Here is a 14,955-nt window from a genome sequence, read left to right as displayed (position 1 = left end):
AAGAACGCTTTTTCAAGTGAAGGGAATATGGACGATGAATATGTTGTAGCGATGTAAAATCATTCAAGATATTGGATTCGATCTGTTGGAAACAGCATATTTGATTTATTTTGCCGTTCCTTGTAGTTTGCTTTTTACCTAAGCCTTTTTATCGTGCTAAAAGTTAAACTATACTTATTTTAAACAATGAAATTTTATATTTTTATAAAAAGTTATATTTCATTAATAGTTATTATTTATTATATCTGCAGAATTTGATATGATGTATTAATTAGACACAATAAAACTTAACGACATGATAATATGATACATCATTATTAATTATTTTTTTTAAATCAATATATCGAGTTAGATTTTATCTGTATAAAATTATTAATGATAATTCAGAATAAAATATATAATTTTAGACATTTTAATTATTTAAACCCATGCAAAATTGTTCTAGTAACTTCTTTTCTACTACCTTTGCGGCCTTAGTTAGGTTTAGTTTTTATTTATATAACTCAATGATGCAATGTAATCTGCGTTCGTTGGCCAATTCTTCACTCTGCAACAAGGCCTTCCTTTTCATTTTTCTTGGGAATCGGAATTTAACTAGATACTGCAGCCATGTGTACCTGTGTAAGGAGAACTTGAGGCTCGACAGGGGAATTTATCCCAAGCCAGAAAGAAAAGAAAATGCACCATTACCATAAGATGCTCTTAGAACCTTTTTGATCGCATGACTCACGAGGGTCCTTTAACAAATGCAACTTCGGCTTGGTCCCATCGTTTTTTTAATTTAGCAGTGTATGGTATTCGAATTTTTTCCGAGGAAAAAACTTCCCATCCTGTTGTCTGCCCTGCGATTTAAAAAGTGCTTTGAATGGTTAGTAATTCTCCATACGAGGAGTTGGAAGAGTTTGATAAGTTCTTATAATGGAACCATTGAGAAAGTCTTTGAAATCATACTGTTCTAATGCAAAACAGCTACAAAACCCTGTGGAACAACCGCTCCTGTTTCACTCCAACGACTGTCAAATGGCACAGTCCTCTGAAAAGCAGAGAGAAGGGGAAATCTTTGTTAACATTGACAATAACGATGCTGCTGTCAAAGAAAATGGGAACACTTCAAAGATCATCGGTGATAACTCAAGGGGTAAGCCTTCAGGTTCATCGAAGAAACCCAAGGTTTCATTTCATGAAGTGTTAACAGAAGCTGTTCGGCAGAAGAGCAAGGACATCTCAGGCCTGGCAGAAACACGCCAATGGTCTTTTGGTTCGGATGCAGGACAAGTTTCGAGGTGCAATTCGAATGACTATATTCGACAGAACTCATGGAGGCAACTGGTGAGCAAGACCAAGTCTAGGTTGCTTGACCCGCTCCAGGACCGATATGGAAGGAGCGACAGAATGAACTCTGAAGAAGAGTTCAAAGAAAATAACCATGATGAGGAAGACATGGAAGACATTCCAGATGAATATAAGCTGCAGAAATTCAGTGCACTGACAATACTTCAGTGGATGAGTCTCGTTCTGATTATAGCAGCCTTAGTTTGTAGCGTCGCCATTCCCGGTATAAGGAGACAAACGCTTTGGGATCTTCAGTTATGGAAATGGGAGATAATGGTTTTGGCATTAATCTGTGGACGGCTGGTTTCTGGTTGGGCAATTCGAGTTGTTGTGATCTTTATCGAGCGCAATTTTCTTTTGCGGAAACGAGTTCTCTATTTTGTTTACGGATTGAGAAGGGCTGTTCAGAATTGCCTCTGGTTGGGCCTCGTTTTGCTTGTGTGGCATTCGATCTTTGATGACAAGGTCCAGGAGGAGACCAACAGCGAGGTATTACCCTATGTAACAAAGATTCTCGTATGTTTCCTGGTGGCTACCTTGATATGGCTTGTGAAAACCCTCCTTGTTAAAGTCCTTGCTTCATCTTTCCATGTAAACACCTTCTTTGACAGAATCCAGGAAGCTTTATTCAATCAATATGTCATTGAGATGCTCTCTGGTCCACCCTTGTTTGAAATAAATAAGGCAGAAGGAGAGGAAAAGGATGAAACCTCTGAGGTTGAGGAGTCACGGAGTGCTGGGAGTACTACGGCTGATAGCCTCAGGGCAACACTTCTTCCAAAGCAACCAAAAACCACAATGGCTGGCAACGGGCCCAGAATTTCAAGGACAATGTCTAAGATGAAAGATAAGGATATCCGACTTGACCACCTTCGTAAGCTGACTCAGAAGAATATATCAGCTTGGAATATGAGGAGGATGATTAATATGGTTAGCCATGGGCACTTGGCCACTCTAGATGAGCAGATACTGAATTCTGACCTGGATGATGAATCTTCAGTGCAGATTAGAAGTGAATGTCAAGCAAAAGAAGCAGCTAAGAAGATTTTCCAGAATGTGGCTCAGCCAGAATCTCAGTAAGTTCTCTTTCCCTTGCGCCCAATTGTTAGAGCACTTGATTTGAGTATCTGACCATCTTTACCCGAACATAGCTCTTCTTTGTTTTTCTGCTTATTTTTCTTCCATCAACCTTTTTGAGCTTAATGAGAACAATGCTTAATTTGGTGATTGATTAATCTTCTAACAAAGAAAAGAAACTAATGAATGAATAAATAGTATCCATCTTTATGTGTATGGATATTGACTTGAGGAATTTATTAGACAATAATGCCAAAATTAAGTTTGGGAAGCTTTGCATTGATGAATATCTCTAACCTATTGATGTTCAATGATGCTGACAACCCAATGACACGAATCTCTGTATCAGATACATTTACCTTACAGATATCATGCACTTTATGGGTCGAGATGAAGCTTTGAAGGCATTGCATCTCTTCGGAGCAGGAAGTGAAGAAGAAGGAATCAGCAAGGCATCACTCAACAATTGGCTGGTAATTGATGTCTAATAGGAATCGATTAAGGTTTCAATTTCACAAATTTGTTTAGAAACAGCCTAAAGGACTCTTTTCCCCTTCCAGGTCAATGCTTTCAGAGATCGAAAAGCACTTGCACTGTCCCTAAATGATACAAAAACAGCTGTGGATGAACTCCACAATATGTTGAACATCCTAGTAGCGATTGTGATTGTCGTAGTTTGGCTCATCATATTAGGAATTCCTGTCACCCACTTCCTTGTTTTCATAAGCTCACAGCTTCTCTTGGTGGTATTTATCTTCGGGAATACCTGCAAGACAGTATTTGAAGCAATAATTTTTTTATTCATAATGCATCCATTTGATGTGGGTGATCGTTGTGAGGTGGATGGAGTGCAGGTAAAGAAACCATCATTAATTTGAAGTTCTTCCTTTCCTTTCCTTTCTTTCCAGGGTGAATGTATTGATTAGTATTTACTAATGTTTGTTCTGTTGAACCTCAGATGATAGTGGAAGAAATGAATATATTAACCACAGTGTTCTTAAGGGTTGATGGCCAAAAGATCGTTTATCCAAATAGTTTATTATCTACCAAGCCTATCGGCAACTTCTACCGCAGTCCTGACATGATAGAAACAATTGAATTTTGTATCCATGTCTCAACTCCATCAGAGAAGATTGCCATCATGAAAGAAAGAATAATTGGGTAAGTATTAGTAAGATTTATATCCTCTCTCATTAGTTTTCTGTACCTTAGCTTAACCTTGCTGAGAATAAAATGTCGAATTGGATACGTTTGAGCTTTCTAAAACAGCAACTGTCTCAATTCTAGGTACATTGAGAGCAGGGAGCACCACTGGCACAAGAATCCTCTGGTGATCGTGACTGATGTGGAAGACATGAACAAACTGAAGTTTTCAGTGTCGTCTAAGCACAAAATGAACTACCAGGACATGGCGGAGAGATGGGGTAGGAGAGGCCATTTACTTGAAGAAACGATTAAGATACTGAAAGACCTTGACATTGAATACCGCCTGCTGCCTCTCGATGTGAATGTGCGGAACATGCCGAGTTTGGTTTCACATAGGCTGCCTTCAAATTGGATTGCTTGTACTAGCTAATTTACTGACTTAGAAACCAGCTCTTGAATAACATCCTGAGGACATGATAACATAAAGTGCAAGCACTGGAATGAACAGCAGTTGGCAAAAAGAACCTGAAGTCACCGTTAGGTCTCAAACGATCTTAAAGGCACCAGATAAGGGCATATCCATGTGCATAGGAACATGGCAGATCCCAAAATCAGGAATCGAGAAAAATGTAACCTGAGTATTTCTTTTTGTGTACTAGAATTTGCATTACTTATAGTGTATGTTTGTGAACATGTCTTATATTTGTCCATGAACTAAATGAGAAGTGCCATTGCTGAAGTTTGGTAATTGCCATGTTCAGAACATTTCTTATATTTCTCATTGCTGAACTAAATGAAAGGTGCAAACACCTCGCACATGGTAATTGCCATGTTCAGAATTTCAGGGCACAAGCCGATGGAGTTTTGTAGCCTCCAAATGATGATAAATATATAGAAACTAGGAACCCAAACTTAGCCAGGTGGAGCCCATAATGGTGCTGGTGCATTCTCCTATTTAGCTTTGCTTGTGGGCCTTAATACTAGCACTACACAAGCAATAGACCTGACAAACTGATACGGGCTAAAGATGCCATAGTATAAAAAGCCTAATGGTTATTGCCTAAGGCTTGTAGTCTGCCAAATGATGATAAATAACTGAGCCTGTCATCAAATCAACTATCCCTTCCATGTTTCCATCAGTTATATCAGGCCAGTAGAAAATAGGAACCCAAAACTCACCCCTGGTAGAGCCCATAACGATGTTGGTGCAGGCTCCCGCAGTCCCATCAAACCTCTCTTTATGTCTAGGTGGACCCAATTTACCTGCTCTCATCAAGCAAGGGATAAAGCGGCAAGAAAATTCTGCTTTATATGGTGGAGAGCATTACACGAAGAGAAGGAGACACGCGATTCAATCAACAGATTAGACAAGACCAGCAGTTCCCAATGGCAACTCCGGTGAAAGTTTACGGCCCACCAATGTCCACTGCCGTATCTAGAGTCTTAGCCTGTCTTCTCGAGAAAGATGTGCAATTCCAGCTCATCTCCGTCAACATGTCCAAGGGCGAGCACAAGAGTCCTGATTTCCTCAAAATCCAGGTACATACGTTAATTTGTATTGCCTGCTTTCTGGTTTAGTAACTTCTTGTTTCCTCACAAATTCTTGGCTATAACAGCCCTTTGGTCAAGTACCGGCATTTCAAGATGAGAGCACCTCCCTCTTTGGTAATCATCCACAACTTTGGTTTAATTCTATTTCGGACCAATTTTATTCTCCCTTTTGTTGGACAGTGCCTAAAATCTGGGTCTGTGATTGCAGAATCTAGGTCAATATGCAGGTACTTGTGTGAAAAGTACGCAGAGAAGGGAAACACAGGATTGTACGGGACAAACCCATTGGCGAAAGCTTCCATCGATCAATGGCTGGAGGCTGAAGGGCAGAGCTTTAACCCCCCAAGCTCAGTTCTCGTGTTCCAGCTCGCATTTGCACCACGAATGAAGATTAAGCAAGACCAAGCCGTAATCAACCAAAATGAAGAGAAGCTCGCGAAAGTGCTGGAGGTGTACGAGAAGAGGCTCGGAGAAAGTCGGTTCTTGGCGGGCGATGAGTTTTCCTTAGCTGATCTGTCACACTTACCTAACACACATTACTTGGTGAATGCTACTGACAGGGGAGAGCTCTTCACTTCCAATAAAAACGTGGGTAGGTGGTGGGGTGAGATTTCGAGCCGTGATTCGTGGAAGAAGGTGGTTGAAATGCAGAAGCAGAGGACTTGAACCATGGTTTTGTTGGCTTTTCTTACGTGCTAGTCTTGTTGAGCTTTTGCTTCAAGTTCAACCAGGGTTTTTCCATATTTGCTCTGTTTCCATGTCGTTGTTACCTTTGTTGTTTACCATTATATTTCGTGGTTTTCCCCGAACAAATCATGACACGATCAATGTATTTGGTTCAATTCATCACATAACAATTTATTACCTAGTTGAACTATGCAATTCAAGAATGAAAATTGGGACTACTCTCTGGCGACCCATCCATTTCCCCACTGCGAGTAGGTTGGTGGGCACCGAAGATTGTCTTTACGCTTCATCATCTCCCAGTATTTCAATTCGAGAAAGAAGAAGAGAACAAAATAACTAAGGTTGTTAGTTTCCTCAAAATCAAACTAACTAGTTCTAGGACTCCGTTTAAACCATAATGCTGACGTTGAGTGGGAAATCAATGGAGAAGTTCTGGTTATGCCATGAAACTGGCACCTGGCGTCTGTTTGATGTTCGGATAACAATACCGTTCAATCGAGTGGACCTGAAAAACTGAGATGGGTTAATCAATGCTATGAGTTGAGAGCCCAATTAGCTTTAGTTTAAGGCTCTTAGTCTGGGGTGTGAGCCCATCTCATGGCTGGAAATATTCTACCAAAAATTTCCAATAAATCAGATCGGTTAAACAGTTAATGGAACTACCCTCTCGTTTGGTTTTTGGTGAATATATCAGCAGAAAGCATGATGGAGTCAGGCGCGAAGGAGGAAGAGAGCGTGGTCGGATACAACAGCAACAACGTGAAGAAAGCCAAGTTGCATTCAACACTCGCCGCTCTCCTCGACGACCCAATCCTCGCCGATGTCCCTAAGAAACCCACTTTATCCGATGTCGATACCCTTATCAGCCTTGAACTGGGGAGTGCCATGCGCATCTCCATCCTCAAATTAGATGGAACCTCCTTCGGTACTTAACATACTATCTCTCTCTCTGTCTCTCTCTCTCAGCTAGGCATTTAGACAAGAGTCTAATTTTTGTTTGAATTGTTAAGAAAGCCCTTTGTGAATTGGTTGGTTTTCGTTGGTGCTGAAGATGTTGCGGTGATGAATTCGGCCACGGTGAAAGACTTGAAGCTCGCAATCAAGAAGAAAGTGATCGATTTCGAGCAGTCGAAGATGGGTCATCGACACATTTCATGGTATATCATCTTCTTCTTTTTTTTTTTACTCTTAAAGCACCCATCATGTTTTTTGGAGATTTGTACATTTTGCTGTTCAAGATTCTCAGGAAATACTAGTGTAAAGTTTTGTTTTTGAAGATTAAGCTTTATATTTACTTTGGGTTGTAGGAGGCACGTATGGGCCAATTTCTGCCTGGCACACCACAATGAGAAGCTCCTTGATGAGGGAGCTGCTCTTCAGGATTTTGGTGTTCGAAATAACTCTCAGGTTCTAGCTTTTCCCCCCTTCATCTTTCTAACAAGAGTGCTTTTTTCTGGTTTTGCTTTGCTGGTTTCCTGGTTATGATCTCACTTTGGAGCTTTAAATTCATTGAAATTGCATGTATCAACACATGTACTTCTTCAAAGGAATTATATTCTAGTGAATAATGGAAACTCAACTTAAACTTACCTAGAAATTTCCAATTATGGCTATAATGTCTAGCTGCATTTCCTTCAACATCTATGATTAGAATTTATTTCTTTCAAAAGCATTAGATTTTAGAAACACGAAGAATTTCTTCCTTCTCTTATTGTTCTGTGAGATCTTATGATCATGCCTTGTTCTCAACATGGGGAGATGTGTTGTTTTCTGCAGGTACAGTTTGTATCCTATGTTGTATCAAAGGGTTCTGGGAGCCATTCCAAGAGGAGAAAGCACCGTTTCTTCCATGGCCTGAACAAGCGTTCATGAATACATATTCAATCATGTTGCTAATCTCATGGCTCTATGGTGATCTTTCCCTACACATACACAAACATGCGAAAGTTCTTGTTATCTAATCGAAGTCATTCTAGAAATTCTAGAAATTCGTAAGTATTTCATTTTGGGCTGATTTTGCTTAAATGTTTAGGTGATTTGTTTATAAATTTTTGCTTGAAGACACATGTAGTAGTACTATATATGATGTAAAGCCAATGGAATAATGCATGATGCTTGACAGGGACTTGATTCTGAAATTTCATTTCTTCATAGATGCTCCTTTGATTGCAACAAATTTCCGTAAAAATCCTTTGTTATTTCTGTTTGCTTTAACAGAAAAAGAATCTGCTAGTCCTGGCAATTTTCTGGTCTTCTTCGGTCTCCATGCGCTCCCGGGGTTTGGTCTCTGGGAAAAGAGAAGCCTTGCATCAGTCCAAAATCGCTTTTCTTTTCTTCCTCATCAATTAACATTCAACAGATGGGTATCCTTGGGCAATGTGTTGTCAACTGAGTTCTGTTTTGGGCTTCTTTCGTCACACATGGGAATAATGAGAGACCCATGAATTGCTAAAGTTGAAACCATTTCCAAACCCTCACTTAGCCGGGGCTGTCACAGAATTCCTGAAAGGGGCCCCATTCGGCCTTGGGGTAATTACCAGCCTTGACGAGGTTAATGTTAGGACGCAGAGGACATTGCCCTGTGCCGAGTTTTAATCATCCAAGAACAAACTTGTTGCTACTCACTAACTTGTTAAAATTTTGATTTAAGGCACACTTCTCAGAAAAAACCTTTTGATTTAAGGCTGCTATCGGACCATAGCTCCAGCCTTATGAATCCTGAACTTTTCCTGCCAACAAGAACAAGATACGAACCTAAAGCTTTGATCATTTATGGCTCAATTCTATCACAATGAACGGATGAAACCCTTTAGGATAAAAGAAAACCACTGATTCAAAAGAAACAGGACATGTCTGCTAGAAAGCTACAATAGTTCCGGAAATTGATGAAATACAACCTACATAGAGAATAGTTTCTTAAATTTTCATCATGCTAAAGAAACAGTATTGCATTCAATCTGTAGTAGGAAGCCCGTTTTCCTTCCATGCGGTATAGCCACCAGCAACATTAGTGACATGGGTAAAACCCTGCAGGAGCATCAAATTTATGATCAAGTGTCTCCCCAATATAACAGATTGAAGCCACTTTAGGAATTGTTATTAACCTTTACATCCATAGCTGCTTGTTATTAGCCTGCTCCTAGATAATAATAATTTCCTTCCATGCTTATATGATGGTTATATTTCTCGCATATTTCCCATTTTCCAACATGATCTTTTCTTTTTAGGTACTACTTTTTGATTAATATTTTACTTGCAATAAGAGTGTAGATATCAAAATCCTTTGACATATCTTGTTTTGTGGAGTTATGCTAGCAACTTATGCTTCTAACAGGAAATGAACAATGAAATTTCAAAATTCATAACTTACAGAAGCATGCAGATCAGTTGCTGCCATTAGTGACCTCCTTCCTATTTTACATCCCTGACGAGTGATGAAGCAACAATAAGATCATAAGGGGTAATCTGCAATAACTAATAACTAGCAAGCTCAAAAAAAAAAAACTTACAACTATGATCTTCTCTTCTTTTCCAAATTCTGATGATACTTCCTCCAAAAATTTTGAATTCTTCAATGACATCCCTTCATAATGTAAAAGACAATAACTCAACATGATTGTGCTGATTGGTCATTTAACCAATGAATGATTAATCAATGTTAGATTGTCAGAGAGCTGGCTATGTTTGTACTAGTTTCAGTAGTTTGTTTTTTCATACTTGTCACAGAAGGAAGCAAAACCCATCAGGTCAGGGGGTTCTAGTATCATGAGTTTTTCCTTGGAGGAATGTGGCTTATGGAAATTTAAGGCACTCTATGCAGCAAAATGAAAGTTTGATCAGAGACATTATTAGCTGTACTTTTTCATTGCAGGCTGTCAAAAAATTTAATCAAACAGGAAAAGAATCAAGCTCACTTCTCTTCACAAGGAAGAATGAAAACTGTCAGAACTTAGGAATGGAAAATTTTGTTTCTGCAATTATGTTAGTACAACTTCATCAGCCAATAAGTTCCAAACTTCAAATCTCTTCAGATAGAGTTGAGTTTCTTATTAGACAGGAAAATTTGTCTTTTATTTAATGAAATTGGTTTTGGAACAAAGCTATTCTTCTATCTGACCGAATACTTAAACCACAAAATTAATCTGCAACCTAGATTTGTGATGTTTACCTTCTCCATTAAAGATGTGAAAATAAGGAATGTTAATAGCCGCAGGAGGATGCCCAGCATCGAACTCCTCACAAGTCCTGTAAAATGGAACCGAAAAATTGAAAAGTGATATGATCATCCACACGACACTCACAGACAATGCTTGAAAACTTGAATCAAAGCAAGCCTCTGGGCTTAGTTTACAGCAATTTCCGAGGAACAATTGTGCAGCAGAATACATGAAAGAAGGGTCAAGAACAGAAGTCAGAAGCCCAAGAAATATTTGTTACATATGAGGAGGGAGAACGACATGTTACTTGTCTCTTCATCACTCGACTTGGATTTGTCATTTTCAAAGTGGTGAAACATTAGTTAGTTAGCTACCTGCAATCCAGATACCGATGCCCTGCCTGAAGAAGCTCGTACGCCAACCTCACCGATACTGACTTTGGCTTTACATCAATCTTTCCCTCATTTTCCTCAGTGTTTGCAGCTGACCTGCATCAGCATATCAGATCACTTCATTAAACATTTTAACAAGCGCATCTGTCACCATGCGCAAGCTGTAAAGTCTAGTGTATATATAACACCAACCCAAATCTCAGAATCCTATTCCTTGCACTGGGTCCGTTTTCCACTTGAAACTTGGGTGTTGTCACCAGGGATGATGAACACCTAAACCACATTCCATTTTACAGTTCAGTACAATCTTTCTGCCCATGTTTATATAAAAGTGTGTGTATATTCATAGAATTATAGATCATAAAGTGAGAGAGATTCACCTTATACTAAGGCATTGGGAGCGAAGAAAGATAGGAAGCATGGAGCGAGCCAGGCGAGAAGAGGAAGCCAAAGGGGCCATTTCTTCTGTATTCTAAGAACTTTGCTTGATAGTGATAGCACGTTTTCTGATTCACGTAACATATATGTATATATTTATCTCTAGGAAATGGACGGTTAGCAGTATCAAAAGTGTGAGTTTTTTCATGGGTAGAGTCTCTCAGGAAATTGTTTATCTGGGATGACAGAGTGTCTGTCTGCTTTGGCAATGGAATAGGACGAAAATTTATAAGTGACTATCAGCCGTTTCATGGGAGAAATATGGGAATCTATCTGGCAAATGAGGTATCTGTCTTGGCAATGGGCCCAGAGCTTGCAGCTGCCGTTACCTTGTTGCAAATATTAATGGCAAATGCTCGAATAAGCCTGGTTACCAGGAATTAAATCCGCCGCTGCTTAGGAAGAGAGGGATCTAACCAAAATTTGATTTAATTTTATTTTAATGTATGCATAGCACAAATATTCACATCTAATTATGTAATTTTGTCGCCCTTCATCCAATTATATAATCTTTGACCATATAAGATGACCATTCTAACTTACATGTATGCATAGCACCAATGCTCATATCTAATTATGTAATTTTGTCCCCCTTCATAAAATAATATAATCTTTGACCATATAAGATAACCATTCTAACTTACATTTTCAAGTCCTATTGCAAGACAAAAGACAATGAGAAATCTAGCATGAATTAAAGAAAATAAATCTGTAATCCCATATGCCTTTGGACCATGTCAAATTTAGAGGTAGGAAAATGAAGTATTTTCATATTTAAGAAAGATCATTAGAGTGAACATATCTATAAGAAGCTGATAGTTTTCCTTTTCTTTTTGTTAGACTTCCCCAAAATGGTAGTTCTTCTATCTACATAAATTTAGAAGTCACAAAGATCTGCTATGGGTTCTTTGGTTAATACTGATTTCCTCCTCTTTAAGGTCTACAAGTCCGGTCTCTCAACTTCCGCATCCTGCCTGATCTTCAGTCGCTCTTTGTACTCTTTCAATTCTCTCTTGTATCTTTCCTTGTCTTTCAATCCGATGTTCTGGTACACCTACAGAGAAATGGATTGATCATCTTATTGGCATTATTTGGTTCTATTTTCACTTCTGTTAGTGCAAATAGGGCTGCTAAGAAGATTTGGAAGGCCTAAATAAAAACAATGAAAACCAGTGTTTAAATCGAACAATTTAGTTTGCAAGAAACAGAAGGTAAGAAACCAACGAAAAGTTTTCTGATCTATTTGCAATTACCATCCTCTCTTCAGGGCTGAGACTGTTCCAAGACTCGCCAATCATTTTTGTAAACTCCCTCTCTCTGTTTGGGTAGAGGGACTTGAGTTTATAATGCTTCTCAGCAAAGAAAAAGTTGTAACCGCTCCTGTTGGGTTTAGGGTAGCTGGGGTCTCCTGCTCTTCTGCTTCTCCTCCTCCTCCTCACAGAATGCTGGGACTTGTGAATGCGTTTGTACGGGACGAGGGCACTGTTATATTCAGGTGTGGAGGCAGAAGAGCCTGGCTGCTCTGGATGATAGAGTACTCCACTAAGAACCTCTGAACCCAACCTCACAGATATCAAATAACCACAATCGAACTTCCCATCAATTGTTCCAAAAACCGAAAAACAAGAAGTTCCTACAAAGAGAATCATATAAGGTAAGGTCAACATCCAATCAATTGCTAGCCCAAAGAAGTTCAAATCAACACCCTAGCAATATGAAGTTACTTGGACAGCATTTCACACACAATATTAAGTTAAAAGAAATTTAAAAAAGCTCTCATATACCATTGATTAAGAATTTGAACAAAAGGTAGGTTTACACTATCTATTTAAACATTGAAAACGTCATTGTTGCATTTTGCTTCCAATAGCAGTTCGGAGCAGATTTGAACATGAAGTGCCTTCCAAAAACAACTGTTTGCTAGGTATGTGGTTGTATGCAATTGAAAACATTGGAGTGAACCATTGATAGAGACAGAATAAATACATTTGTTTGGCAAGAGATATCACACAAATGTCATAAGGACCATAACCACATACCAGAAATGTAACGATAGATGTAGTGGGACCCCATAATGAAAAAGAAGATTGAGAAATCACTAAAACTATCAACATACACATCAAGTATAAAGACCACACTAACAAAATAGGCTATAGCCTAACTTGTAATCCTAAGTTATCACAGTGGACTTATTTGACAAACTCAGAAATCAAACAGAAAATTTTGGAGCATAAAAATTCAATCGAACATTTTGTGTTGTGTGGATGACACTACCTTTATCCTCCTCTACCTTTCCCTATGAAATAATAAGATGGAGATATTAGAAAACCAACTTACCTTCCATAAGTGGATCTGGGAATTCTCTTATCGGTTTAGGGGAATATTCCACGAGAGCCAGTTCCGGTATGCATGAAGGGTCGTTAACAGGAAATGCAACTGCAGTGGGAAAAAACATTAGAACCGTACACGAATTGCATAAAAACCAGGAGCAAACATAGCTCAAGATCAACTAGCACTATTATGCTACAGCTGGTCGAGAAAACAGGGAAAACCCCATGCAAGAAGAAAAGCATGAGCGCAAAAGAAAAAAAAAATCAAATACCTGCTGGAGTATGTAGAGGACCCTTCATCTTAAAGAAATGAACCTGCTCGTAATGGTAGAGAAGACTGAAGTAGTGTTTCCTGAGCACGAAGGATGCACTTGTTGTGGTTGGAGAGAACCTGAAAACACTACCCACTTCCCTCCATTTCTTCTCTGCAACTACCTACACGCCATAGCAATCGAAGTAGGATATACAAGCTTACACTTAACGACATGGGTATTTTGAGGAAAATCTAAGGAACAGATAAGAGTAGTTAAAAAAATAAAAGAGCTAACCTTCTCATAACCACCTCTCTTGGTAGCCTCTACATACAGAACATGCAAATCTAACTCCTTCCCTCCAATCACAGGAATCCTTTAAATTACAAAGATAGAATACAGAAGCACAACCGTCAAAGAAAAAAAGAAAAATACAAAGGAACATGAAAAAGATCACCTTTTTGTACAAGTTCCCGGTAAAAGCATCACATTCTCATAATCCAATACAATAATCAGCACTAGAGCTCCTTTGAAAAGAACAAGCAAGAGAAAAAGATAAATGGAAGGAGTATAAAAGAAAGAGTTAAAGAAGGCAATTACATAAACTTGGTGCCCATTATAAAATGAAAGCGCCTAAGAGTATCCCAGAAAACAATAGGGTCCTGAACAACTTCCTCATGATGGGCAAGAGGGTCCGGGTATTCTTTCTTCTCAACAGCCCCATTTCGACCCTTAGTTTTCCCGGTGGAGGACGTTGCTTTGCTGGCCCCTTCCATTGAGGGTCGCCGGAGACTCCGGTAGAAAAAAGTCTAGAGAGGGAGTAATACTACTACTGTAGAGAACTAATAATGACAAAGGGGAGAAGATTTGGAAGATAAGTTTGTAATTAAGGGGCAGAAAGCTGGCAATTAAAAGAAACGGGGTTGGACGCGTGAGCAAGTAACGGTTATGCAAAATTGGCTTTTTCTGGCATTTTGAATGGCCAACCACTGTGCAAAGTCCTAATGCTTATTAATTTACACTGGCTATGTTCATTATTGCACACTACCTTCCCCCCTCTCTTTCTCTTTCTACCTCTTTTTCTCTCGTGTCATTCGAAGCCTGACATCTTTGCAGCTGAAAGGGCTTTGATTTGCACTTCCCTTTTGCTTTCTCCAAACGTTGACATGCACTTGCGCTTCTTGTTCTGATGATTTTCTGAGCATATCTTAGCGTACATCTGTTGGAAGATATCTGCAGAAAGGTCTCTTTTTTTGGGTTGCGGTCTTGTAGTGCAGCAGAGAACGCTGTAGATAGGTTCAAGAGGCATCTCAATCGTAGATTGGTGAGAAAAATCTCAAACGGTCCCTACTCTTGAAGTTTCATGATATTTGGTCAAATGCTTTATACGAGTCCTGTAGTGGGTGATCTTTATATCCGCTGAATGTTGAAACATGTCTCAGCCTTCCATATATAAGCTTGACTGCGTGGCTGGAATCGCTGACCACAAAATCAAAGTGACGAATTTTTCAACTGTATCGTACTCATTATCATAAATACTTGTGGGAAGCCTTTCGCTAAAATCGGGAACCGAGCACCTGGAGAGATCCTACGA

The 14,955-nt window shown here is 39.2% G+C and overlaps 5 protein-coding genes across 5 annotated transcripts; 3 read left to right on the top strand and 2 right to left on the bottom strand.

The window, feature by feature from the left end:
• The first annotated feature begins 755 nt into the window (after positions 1–755).
• Positions 756–4,294, top strand: LOC110416698 (mechanosensitive ion channel protein 6-like). Its single transcript, XM_021428747.1, has 5 exons — positions 756–2,408; positions 2,759–2,882; positions 2,970–3,263; positions 3,368–3,570; positions 3,697–4,294. Exons 1-5 carry the CDS (start codon positions 919–921, stop codon positions 3,983–3,985), a joined length of 2,400 nt encoding a protein of 799 aa, XP_021284422.1. The 5' UTR covers positions 756–918; the 3' UTR covers positions 3,986–4,294.
• A 549-nt stretch (positions 4,295–4,843) lies between these two features.
• On the top strand, positions 4,844–5,970 carry LOC149527201 (glutathione S-transferase-like). The gene is made up of 3 exons (XM_089783623.1): positions 4,844–5,094; positions 5,172–5,220; positions 5,315–5,970. Exons 1-3 carry the CDS (start codon positions 4,867–4,869, stop codon positions 5,770–5,772), a joined length of 735 nt encoding a protein of 244 aa, XP_089639749.1. The 5' UTR covers positions 4,844–4,866; the 3' UTR covers positions 5,773–5,970.
• A 419-nt stretch (positions 5,971–6,389) lies between these two features.
• Positions 6,390–7,804, top strand: LOC110416712 (Ubiquitin-like superfamily protein). The gene is made up of 4 exons (XM_021428772.2): positions 6,390–6,718; positions 6,845–6,950; positions 7,101–7,200; positions 7,570–7,804. The coding sequence occupies exons 1-4, from the start codon at positions 6,496–6,498 to the stop codon at positions 7,663–7,665; spliced, it is 525 nt and encodes a 174-aa protein (XP_021284447.2). The 5' UTR covers positions 6,390–6,495; the 3' UTR covers positions 7,666–7,804.
• Positions 7,805–8,596: 792 nt separating this feature from the next.
• LOC110417221 (thiosulfate sulfurtransferase 16, chloroplastic-like) lies at positions 8,597–10,834 on the bottom strand. Its single transcript, XM_021429458.1, has 7 exons — positions 10,723–10,834; positions 10,535–10,615; positions 10,325–10,438; positions 9,962–10,038; positions 9,303–9,376; positions 9,164–9,217; positions 8,597–8,820 (listed from the first exon to the last, which is right to left on the bottom strand). Exons 1-7 carry the CDS (start codon positions 10,800–10,802, stop codon positions 8,746–8,748), a joined length of 555 nt encoding a protein of 184 aa, XP_021285133.1. The 5' UTR covers positions 10,803–10,834; the 3' UTR covers positions 8,597–8,745.
• A 409-nt stretch (positions 10,835–11,243) lies between these two features.
• Positions 11,244–14,954, bottom strand: LOC110416921 (HMG (high mobility group) box protein with ARID/BRIGHT DNA-binding domain-containing protein). The gene is made up of 6 exons (XM_021429065.2): positions 13,962–14,954; positions 13,659–13,737; positions 13,383–13,545; positions 13,118–13,216; positions 12,034–12,413; positions 11,244–11,834 (listed from the first exon to the last, which is right to left on the bottom strand). The coding sequence occupies exons 1-6, from the start codon at positions 14,135–14,137 to the stop codon at positions 11,721–11,723; spliced, it is 1,011 nt and encodes a 336-aa protein (XP_021284740.1). The 5' UTR covers positions 14,138–14,954; the 3' UTR covers positions 11,244–11,720.
• Position 14,955: the final 1 nt, after the last annotated feature.

This window comes from Theobroma umbraticum, unplaced genomic scaffold, assembly GCF_002168275.2.
Source record: "Theobroma umbraticum cultivar Fairchild unplaced genomic scaffold, ASM216827v3 scaffold_51.0, whole genome shotgun sequence".
Taxonomy (NCBI): domain Eukaryota; kingdom Viridiplantae; phylum Streptophyta; class Magnoliopsida; order Malvales; family Malvaceae; genus Theobroma; species Theobroma umbraticum.
The sequence above is the reverse complement of the archived record's forward strand: the minus strand, read 5'-3'. Positions and strand labels throughout refer to the sequence as shown.